This window comes from Watersipora subatra, chromosome 9 (assembly GCF_963576615.1).
Source record: "Watersipora subatra chromosome 9, tzWatSuba1.1, whole genome shotgun sequence".
NCBI classification, from domain to species: domain Eukaryota; kingdom Metazoa; phylum Bryozoa; class Gymnolaemata; order Cheilostomatida; family Watersiporidae; genus Watersipora; species Watersipora subatra.
Genome location: NC_088716.1, coordinates 46,939,540 through 46,951,214, shown reverse-complemented (window position 1 = coordinate 46,951,214; position 11,675 = coordinate 46,939,540). Strand labels below are relative to the sequence as shown.

At 33.9% G+C, this 11,675-nt stretch overlaps 1 protein-coding gene across 1 annotated transcript in view; it reads right to left on the bottom strand.

The window, feature by feature from the left end:
• Nucleotides 1–11,408, bottom strand: part of LOC137405138 (uncharacterized) — a 21,634-nt gene extending 10,226 nt beyond the window's left edge. The window contains exons 1-3 of the mRNA XM_068091363.1: nucleotides 11,204–11,408; nucleotides 8,730–8,931; nucleotides 5,419–5,523 (exon numbers count right to left, since the gene is read on the bottom strand). Coding sequence (XP_067947464.1) covers nucleotides 5,419–5,523; nucleotides 8,730–8,931; nucleotides 11,204–11,408 — 512 coding nt within the window. The remainder of the gene's footprint in view (nucleotides 1–5,418; nucleotides 5,524–8,729; nucleotides 8,932–11,203) is intronic.
• Nucleotides 11,409–11,675: the final 267 nt, after the last annotated feature.

Sequence of the window (11,675 nt, the reverse complement as noted above, 5' to 3'; positions counted from 1 at the left end):
GCAGGTAAATAAGCTGCTGGATGTTTTTTAAACTAAACCAGAAATGATTTTGACTACTACTCATTGAAGCACCCACTCTATATCATATACGAGGTCTGATCCAAAAGTTCCCGGAATTGAGTTGTATACTCGTGCATATTCACACGATAGAAAAACCCATAGCAGGGTTGGCTGGGAAACATCTCTGGAGTGTTGTCACAAAATTTCAGGTTGCTATGACAATGCGTTCTCATGTGAGCTAACGATATGTCAAGGTCTGTCCGGTGCTTCGGTATTTTTAAAAAATTTTTTTATCATCATGTCTAATAAACAGGAACAGCGCATTTGCATTAAATTTTGTGTGAAATTAGGAGAAACAAGGATATTACGACCTTTAAAATAAAGTTTTGATCATTCTTGAAAGCTTCCTTAAAATCGTTGCAAGCGTGCATCCTGAGCTCGTTTTGGTCATCAGTCAGCAAGCTTAGCACGAACTTTGCTGCGACTCGTTTAATCTGTTAAAAATTGTTTAAAATGTCAGTTAAAACTTTTTTGAACAGTTCCAAAGATAAGTCGTCTCTCAAAATATCTCTAATGGTTAAACGTCGATCTGGCATGGCTAGTGACCTCACACTGTCAATTTACGAGCAGGTTCTTGCCGACGCTGGTCTGCCAGACCTCGCGTCATCTTCAGTGCTGTCTCTACCTTCACAAAAACGTTTGTACCACTCAAAAATTTGTTTTCTTTATAGACCAGCATCTTCAAAAGCAATAGTTAACATTTCAACTGTTTGAGTACTTGTTTTCCCTAATTTCGCACAAAATTTAATGCAATTATGCTGTTCCGATTGATTGGGCATGACGATAAATTTGTTAAAAAAAAAGACGGAAGCACCGGACAGACCTTGAAATATCGTTAGCTCACATGAGAACGCATTGTCATAGCAACCTGAAATTTTGTGACAACACTCCAGACGTGTTTTCCAGCCAACCCTGCAATGAGTTTTTCCATCATGTGAATATGCACAAGTATACAACTGCATTCCGGGAACTTTTGGGTCAGACCTCGTATACCATGTCAGTGATATATATCTACCTTTTGCGGTCACTCTATTATACCAGTGAAATTTGTTTTAAATACCCAAAATCTTTTTAGTTGTTTAATTGCTGTATATGCGAGAGTTTTTTGTTACCTTTGCATCTAGGACAGTACATGCCAACTCTTGTTAAAACGCATATAGCAGAAATGATTATGAGTTATTACCAAAAACATAACCTTGATAAACAATGAGTATTAAATCTCTCGCCAAATTTCTACTCAACAAGTTAACAGTAACTCACCCCGCACAAGCACCTACATTGTAAATCAGTAATTAATCTCTGAAGTATGGCATTTACAAGGAAGAACTGTTATACTTCAACAGCCCTAAATAGTACCAACCCACAGGTGATTCTTGCTGAGCGCCAGCTGGATCACAACTGTCTCCTCCTAAAGCTGGGGCTGGTGAATCACATGTCCTTGTTCTTTTAATGACAGACCCAGCAGAACACCCGCCACTATCACAAGAACTCCAACTGCTCCAATCACTGTATCCTCCATCAACTGTGTGCGCATAAATTTATTTAGTGACTGCTCAGTTTGGTTTAATTATTGACAGATTTATATTATATACATAATGAAGAATCATTCTATATTATATTGTATTATGAAAAGTTAGATTACAATAAATGGCACCAAATCTTACTTTTACCATATTACTAGCCAAATGCAAGGTGTTACACGGGTTTTAAAATACAGCTTATAGACAGTGGGAAGTAATGTAGTTGCCTGCCACTTGCCATTAGCCTGGCATATTGCCAATGACTAAATTGAGTAAGCTACTATCAGTATTGCTAAACTTACTAATAAGATCCGTGAGAGCAAGCTTTAGTGACATTGCAAAAGGCAGAGTACTATGCATATTTTAACTGAGATAAGAACTTGTATCGCCTAGTGAGTCCATTGCATCTCGCGTAGCTTGATTGGTTAGGTTATCCCCTCGTAAACGAGAGGTTTCGAGATCAAATCTAGCAGAAAGCGGATTCCTCATTCCTAGATTTTAGTAGCTATAGCTGGACTCAACGACAGACTTTGAGATTTATATAGTAGATGAATTATAGAGTGGTATATTATAATATAGTGTTACGATCGAGCGCCATGATCAAGGCCGTAGCAATCGACCTCCTGGTCACCACAGTCACAGGAGAAGGCTCAATCATCAATGAGGACACCTGAACAACCGAGAGGATCGTAATAAAAAACCAAATGCAGAACAACAAAAAAGAGGTGAATCCTAGAAAAAAGAAAATATATAAAAGATGCACAAAACTATCGTTAAAGTAGAGTTGTATGGGCACACTTTCTGCATTTTTGCAGGTTTATTGCCAATTTTACATGTATACTGATTTAAATTTATTTATTTAATAAATTTCTCGTTGAAGTTTAACACGCGGTGTTATTGTCTGACTGCCTTGTGGAGAGTAAAGGGAACCAGCAGTTTCCTTTACATATATATATTATAGTATATTACATTACACTATATTATAATATTTTAAAACACGTAACATTATATTTTGTAGTCTTTTATATTATTCTATAGTATAATATATTGCTATATATTATTATACTGTAGGTTCTTATATATACGGCTAAACATCAACTTATAATCGCTTGAGCTTACCAATGATGTAACGTTTTAGCAAATATTTGACTCAACACTAGACATAATCACCAACATATAACATTAAACAAAAACAAAGATGAAGATCGAAAAAATAATATGATAAAAATACAAAAATAATTAAAAATATATAAGCTAAGTTATTTTAAACTTACCTATTCCAAGCTAGATTAAGTTGCATGTATACTGTGCATCTGCATCACCATCTCTATCTTCAAACCTGTGTATTGTCAAGTCTAGCTTTTCGCTCACATGTCTCCAAGACAAAACCCAGATAAAACCTCTTTTTATTGTTTATTACTTATTAATTCAGTTCCACTGCTTATAGTTTAACTCCACTTGTTCAGCTTTTTGAATAGTTTTATACAATGTATTTATTCAATGCTGTGTAATTACTTAAAGTATTTATTAAGAGATCATAGGTTTTTGAGCTTGGTATTAAATTACATAAATTACAGGGCGTTTTTATGAGAAATTTTATTTCAATATATAACGGTTCTAACAAATGATGAAGATCTCAAAACAAACTAATCTTGCGTGCAGGTGTTTAACTATATTATGCGAACAGTCATGAAGATGTAGCCAACTAACCCTTTTCAAAGACGCATATAGGATAGGCCTGGATATAGTCATAAGAATATTTATATCGGAAAGATTGCAAATGGCAGGTACTGTAACTGCAGTAAATTCCGCCATAGGGATGAGAAGATGGATAGTATCTGCAAGAATAAATACTGCATTTTTTCAAGCACCAGTCAAGCTTTGTCAGTGTTGTGGTTTTGTTATAAAGTCATCACATGCTGTAATCCACGCAAACTATATTTTACATATTTGTGTGACAATATTGCTAGTCTATTATCCTGTATTATCCTGTATAGCTAAAGTCTATTATCCTGTATTATCCTGTCTTTATCCTGTATAGCTGTTACTATATTGAGTTTACTTGTTGTTTATGTGTTTCTGAACTCTTACCTGTCTCATATATTAAAACGACTAATACATACTGCAAGCAGCTTAACGGGTTTCCATGCAAATTTGGCAGTCAATGGTTAGGTGAATCTTAAAAAAAAAACGAGAAAAGAAAATTCCAAAATGGATTATGAATAAAAACTGGAGTTTTATTAATTTAATTTGGGACTATATTATATAAGTACAGTAGACACTCCCACAGTAAACACTCTTACAGTAGACACTCTTACAGTAGACACTCTTACAGTAGACACTCTTACAGTAGACACTCTTACAGTAGACACTCTTACAGTAGACACTCCTACAACATAAATAATCTGTACCAAGAATGTTAATGTTGTAGGGATTTTACGTTACACAAAGAATAAAATAGATGTAAATAGGCTAATATGTTCCAAAATCAAACCCTCCAATAAGAAAATGTGATAATTTTATATTATGTTAGGAAAGCGGACACTTTCACTGCCAAGTTTAATCAATTTTTTAAAAAATTTCTTGACAGCAAAGTCTATGCTGCAAAAAACCAAACAATATACATAGCATATGTCTACAATCATTAAATACAAAAATATGTATTTACTATAGTAAGAGTCTGCCCGTTGGTACGAGGCCTAAGTCAAGAGGTAGGTCAGGATAAGAGATTGTTGTCAATGAGACTCCAACTCATGACATTCAGTTTGGTAGATCGGCACTCTAACAACTGCACCAATTGACTGCCTTTATGTATATCTGAATAATTGTACACATACTTATTCTCTGTGCTCCATCAGCACACTTGATGATCTCTCATGGCATGCTAGACTGTCAATGTGGCAAGCAAGAAAACAATATTTTCAAAGATAGCTATGAGGCTCTCGTTATTCAAGTCGAATTTAAGAACTTGCTCTGACTTGAGGCTTTATGTTAAAGGGATTTTCTTACATAACACAAAACAAAAAAATATATACAGTAGAGGCTCCTATCACTGATACCTCCTACAACGTAAATTCCAGATAGCATAGATATTTTTGTGAAGTTTTTGCTTCGTACTACTTGTACTCGACTTGAAGTGTCAAGTCGAGCGACAAGTAGTACTCGACTTGAAGTGCCAAGTCGAGCGAGTTTTCAAAGTTTTAATAATCTATCTTGCCGCCCTTGCGAGAGAAAAAAATGTGTACAAATAGCGTTATATCTACTATACATATGCAGCTTCCATGACATTCTAGTTCGTCGTGATAGATCGTCGAATGTGTCGACAAAACAAATAATAGGTAGCTGCGCAGCTGTTCATAAGTACTTAATGCCGATCAGTTGTTGCATGTGTTACAGGGTCGGTCTACCAATCTGAATGTTACGAGTTGGAGTATCGCTGAAAGTTATCTTTTATTCTAACCTTGACTCCTGGGTACAGATTGACGATGAACAAGAAGACACCATTCTTTTTATAGTGAAATATGTTTTTGCTTCGCTTTATTGCAGACATATAAAATATTTGTTATTAGTTTGAAGTGAAAGGCTTACATTATAAGAGCATCTGCTGCGTATAGATTGAGATGAAATATCTTCCTTTTTGGGGCTTTATGTTGTCGTAGTGGTATTATACAATAATACTTCAGCAATTTTACATGTATCTTTTTCATAAATAGGCATGTGCTTGTGAAAAAAACTTAATATATAATGCATATTATGCTTGTTCAAGACTGTGCTTACTGATTGAATGAAAAAATAACAAATCTAGGAGTTGTCTTTCGTCCCATACAGTACTACTTACTCATACCACCTAGCATCAGAGGAAGAAACTGCGTCACCCGAGTCCCACGTGAACTCTGTATGACCAGAAGGGAAGCTGCTCATTCCTATCCAGTATTCATCGTAGCTGTTGATAAGGTAAGATTATGTTAAAGACATTATAGCTGTAGATAAGGAAAGATTATGTTAAAGTCATCATAGCTGTAGATAAGGTAAGATTATGTTAAAGTGTTTATAGCTGTAGATAAGGTAAGATTATGTTAAAGTCATCATAGCTGTAAACAAGGTAAGATTATGTTAAAGTCATCATAGCTGTAGATAAGGTAAGATTATGTTGAAGTCATCATAGCTGTAAACAAGGTAAGATTATGTTAAAGTCATCATAGCTGTAGACAAGGTAAGATTATGTTAAAGTCATCATAGCCGTAGACAAGGTAGTATTATGTTAAAGTCATCATAGCTGTAGACAAGGTAGTATTATGTTAAAGTCATCATAGCTGCAGACAAGGTAAGATTATGTTAAAGTCATCATAGCTGCAGACAAGGTAAGATTATGTTAAAGTAATTATAGCTGTAGACAAGGTAGTATTATGTTAAAGTCATCATAGCTGTAGATAAGGTAAGATTATGTTAAAGTCATCATAGCTGCAGACAAGGTAAGATTATGTTAAAGTAATTATAGCTGTAGACAAGGTAAGATTATGTTAAAGTCATCATAGCTGTAGATAAGGTAAGATTATGTTAAAGTCATCATAGCTGTAGACAAGGTAATATTATGTTAAAGTCATCATAGCTGTAGACAAGGTAAGAATATATTAAAGTCATTATAGCTGTAGACAAGGTAAGATTATGTTAAAGTCATTATAGCTGTAGATAAGGTAAGATTATGTTAAAGTCATCATAGCTGTAGACAAGGTAAGAATATATTAAAGTCATTATAGCTGTAGACAAGGTAAGATTATGTTAAAGTCATCATAGCTGTAGACAAGGTAAGAGTATGTTAAAGTCATCATAGCTGTAGATAAGGTAAGATTATATTAAAGTCATCATAGCTGTAGATAAGGTAAGATTATGTTAAAGTCATTATAGCTGTAGACAAGGTAGTATTATGTTAAAGTCATCATAGCTGTAGACAAGGTAAGATTATGTTAAAGTCATTATAGCTGTAGATAAGGTAAGATTATATTAAAGTCATTATAGCTGTAGACAAGGTAAGAGTATGTTAAAGTCATCATAGCTGTAGACAAGGTAATATTATATTAAAGTCATTATAGCTGTAGACAAGGTAAGATTATATTAAAGTCATCATAGCTGTAGACAAGGTAAGATTATATTAAAGTCATTATAGCTGTAGACAAGGTAATATTATCTTAAAGTCATTATAGCTGTAGACAAGGTAGTATTATGTTAAAGTCATCATAGCTGTAGACAAGGTAATATTATGTTAAAGTCATCATAGCTGTAGACAAGGTAAGATTATATTAAAGTCATTATAGCTGTAGACAAGGTAATATTATCTTAAAGTCATTATAGCTGTAGACAAGGTAAGATTATATTAAAGTCATTATAGCTGTAGACAAGGTAAGATTATATTAAAGTCATTATAGCTGTAGACAAGGTAAGATTATATTAAAGTCATCATAGCTGTAGACAAGGTAAGATTATATTAAAGTCATTATAGCTGTAGACAAGGTAATATTATGTTAAAGTCATCATAGCTGTAGACAAGGTAGTATTATGTTAAAGTCATTATAGCTGTAGATAAGGTAAGATTATGTTAAAGTCATCATAGCTGTAGACAAGGTAGTATTATGTTAAAGTCATTATAGCTGTAGACAAGGTAAGATTATATTAAAGTCATCATAGCTGTAGACAAGGTAAGATTATATTAAAGTCATTATAGCTGTAAACAAGGTAGTATTATGTTAAAGTCATTATAGCTGTAGATAAGGTAAGATTATGTTAAAGTCATCATAGCTGTAGACAAGGTAATATTATCTTAAAGTCATTATAGCTGTAGACAAGGTAGTATTATGTTAAAGTCATCATAGCTGTAGACAAGGTAAGATTATGTTAAAGTCATTATAGCTGTAGACAAGGTAAGATTATATTAAAGTCATTATAGCTGTAGACAAGGTAAGATTATATTAAAGTCATCATAGCTGTAGACTAGGTAAGATTATATTAAAGTCATTATAGCTGTAGACAAGGTAATATTATGTTAAAGTCATCATAGCTGTAGACAAGGTAGTATTATGTTAAAGTCATTATAGCTGTAGATAAGGTAAGATTATGTTAAAGTCATCATAGCTGTAGATAAGGTAAGATTATGTTAAAGTCATCATAGCTGTAGATAAGGTAATATTATGTTAAAGTCATTACAGCTGTAGACAAGGTAGTATTATGTTAAAGTCATCATAGCTGTAGACAAGGTAGTATTATGTTAAAGTCATTATAGCTGTAGACAAGGTAAGATTATGTTAAAGTCATTATAGCTGTAGATAAGGTAAGATTATGTTAAAGTCATCATAGCTGTAGACAAGGTAATATTATCTTAAAGTCATTATAGCTGTAGACAAGGTAAGATTATATTAAAGTCATCATAGCTGTAGACAAGGTAATATTATCTTAAAGTCATTATAGCTGTAGATAAGGTAGTATTATGTTAAAGAGCGTAAAAACATTCATTGGCAAAAGCTTCTAAAATATCTAAAAACATCGCAACAAAATTTGCCTAGAAAGGCTAGCTTAAGTTTTGTAACCATACCTATAAAATGAGTCATGTTAAAATCTAAGTATAAATAAACTTTACTAAGCAATAAATTTCTGAATTGTTTAAAATTGCGTAGTATCTGCCATTTATGGTTGTCTTATCGCATACTGACTAGTATCTATTTATATTAACACGTTTATATTATTATTGGATTATTTAAAACATCAGCTCAGCTTCACTAGCTGTGATAAAATCTTTTCTCACGCAATTCATTATGTAGCAAACGAATCTGGCAAGTAACCTACTTACAAATAATGTAAGTAATGTTTGTGTTTCAATGTTTTTTAAACCATCATAACTGTTGGTACTTGGATGATCATGAAAAAGTGAATTTTGCAAGTCTCAAAAAATACTACTAGATATTATTATCATCCCTCTGCATACATTTGAAATAGGCAGTTTCAACAAAATACGACCCTCGGCAAAAGCTTAATACACTGATCAAGTATATAAATAGCAATTTGAGAGAAATGTTAGTTTCAGAGCAGAAAAACTGAGTATTGCATCCACTAGTCTCAGACAGCTCAGACAGAAGCTCGTTAAAGACTGAAAATACATACATCGTGAGCAAATTTTCCACAAAATCCCAGAGCACTTGGTCACTTTCTGGTAGTTCAATCAAACTAGCACTCGCTCCATAGAAGTCAACACAAGAAGTGACTCTCATCGTATCTTGGTTTACATTTGTCAGTGTGGAGCTGATGGCTATGCACTTCACAGTTCCGTCAAATGTATACCAATGTCCTCCGTAGCTTCCACACGCTATACGAAAAGAAAAACTATGGCAAATTGTACGTGTACAAAAAATGACAAAAATATTTGACAGAGATTTCGACGATGCTGCGTTACATAAAGTTTAAGGTATTCAACCTGGTGGCTTCACAAATGTTTTTAATAACTGATTTGCTATTGCGTTAAAGATATTTCAGCTCAATCAAAAACTAGTGTCAGTAATTTCCCACCAATATAATGCTAAGGGTTCTGATTTTCATAACAGTAGTAGTAAAGCTCAAGTTGCTTGTGGGCGTGACTGAACTGGTCATGTGACTATTTCAACCGATCTCAAAACTGCTTGCCTAAGCTCTTCGCTAGCCTGAGAAGAAAGGAACGAGAGGGCCAACCACCATTAGACCCCTGATATCAAGTCCTTCATATACACATAGGCTTATGGCGTCAATTTCAAACCAGAGCGCATAGGAAATTCAGCTCAACCGATCATCCTACCATCCAAACATATCGCTCATAATCAAATAAGCACCCTCAAACATTAGAAAATTAAAAAGGATTTTTCAGTCGATTAACAATAGGGAAATTTATACCAAGCTCACCCAAAACTCAAACTAAATTATTTTCTTTAGTGTAACCTTCAGAGAACTGTACTCAAATTACTATACGAGTACAGTATCTCAACATTCATTCAGTAGCAAAACAACAATGCTAGCTGTAGGCAGACAAAATAGGCAATTACCCTTTTCAAAAGCAAGCCCTTCGTTCTTAAGCAGTATTTATATATTATATATATTTATTTATTTGCGCTTGATTCATACATAAAACAAACATTTTGCAGTTATAAACAAGGATTTTGCTTTCACACAAAACAAGCACCTTTCTTTACCAAAAACTAGCACTTAACGGTTGACTTGCAACAAAATTCACATTACAGTTATTTGGTATCAAAGGATCCACCATGTCTTACTCTGTTGTGTTGTAAGTGTCAAATATGTGGAAATGTGGTTACAAGCTCTTAAAAGCTCAAAAACAAAAAGCGGCCGTAGATTACAATCTCTTTATTTCGATGACGTAGCCACAAAATTTGGTCATCGTCTTGTCAAGTATGTTCTCACGTGAATTAAAAGGCCAATACAAAGCTTAATATAAAACTTATCGTAGTACTAGTTTATGACAAACACTTCGGGTTTTACCGAATACCTCGTATCAAATATAGATGCTCGCTACTTTACAGTTTTGTTTCGGCATTATTCAATCGTCAAGTCGTTCTCTGATCATGTGACCCAATACTTCGCAAATAATTTTTGCAGCACTTTTCGATTATCACAGGTGACCAACAGGCTCGTCATGATTATCAGACAATGATATGTACTCCTTCGAGCTAAGGTTAAAAAGTTTAACGATTTTTTTACGGTAAGTTATAAGAGATCAGTGCTAAAAGTGACAGCATTACAATGATGATAAAACAGACGCGTAAGAACAATAGACATAGTTTTATTGAATGCGTGAAGTATATTTGTGAAAATACTTCGACGAATAAGGTGGCAAGAAAGTGTAAACAGAAACCATCTCTCACAACTACATCACATTTGAGCCGTTTTGGAAAGAGAATCCAAACTACGGCGGTCTCGTGTGGCTGCGATTTTCTGTTCGTTTTTTAGCTTTTAAGAGCTTGTAATCACCTTTCCATATATTTGGCACTTACAACACAACAGAGTAGACATGATGAATCTTTTCATATCAAATAACGGTAATGGGAATTTTGTTGGAAGTAAACCTTTAAACATTATACAAAACAAGGGGTGTTTTCTTACACAAAGAAAAACATTTTCCTTTTTGCTCATTTTAACATAAACGCATTGTGTTTGCATTAAAATTGTTTTAAACAATGATATAGGTGTGTGTAGTAATTATTTTGCTTTTTTCTTTGTATTATCACAGATTTTCATCAACTCTGATTCATGTGGTCACATTTATACATATATGAAGATATGATATGTACATCTATGACGATATAAAACAATTCCATAATACAAGTGAAGTGGTTATCGTGGGCAATTGTTGCATAGATTTATGCATAATATGAGATAGATTAATATAGACACATAGAGAAGAGAAAGAGAAGATAACTCTAAGGTAAAACTTAATCGGGCAACAATAATATTTTATGTAGCTCTCTATATAAATTATGATTATTCTTAAGGTATGACTACGTTCTTGAAATCTGTACAATTAAAAATGTAATTATAATATGAAATTGTTAAAAAATATAACATCAAAAGTCTTCTTCCTGCTTACTTCTTACCTAGCTGGGTAGTTTCTGCTGTCTGGTCACAAGGGGACCCAGTGCAACTTCTGGTTCGAAAAGCTGTATCCCCTGTACTGCATTCAGCATCAGAACCTGAACACTCGTCCCATAAACCCCAATCACCATAAACAGAGGAAGAGCCACCACTCAAGCTCACTGCTTCAACTGTGACATCACTTGTTCCCGTAGGTTTCAGATTCATAGCGGAGGAAGATGATGAAAATATGTTTCCCTGAAGAGATTAGTTTAGTTACATCCAAGAGTAAAACCAAATACCAACAAATTGGTCAATTGTTTCTACTTAATAAACTCTTCAGTGCTGGCGATTTGGCAGAAAGATGCTTTCTAAAGCTCATGGTATACATGAACAACATGACTAACATCTATGTGCATACACTCTAGTCAGGTATATTCATACATATGTCACGTGCACTGTTCCCTCTAAGCATGGTTTGTGAGCAAATGCGCA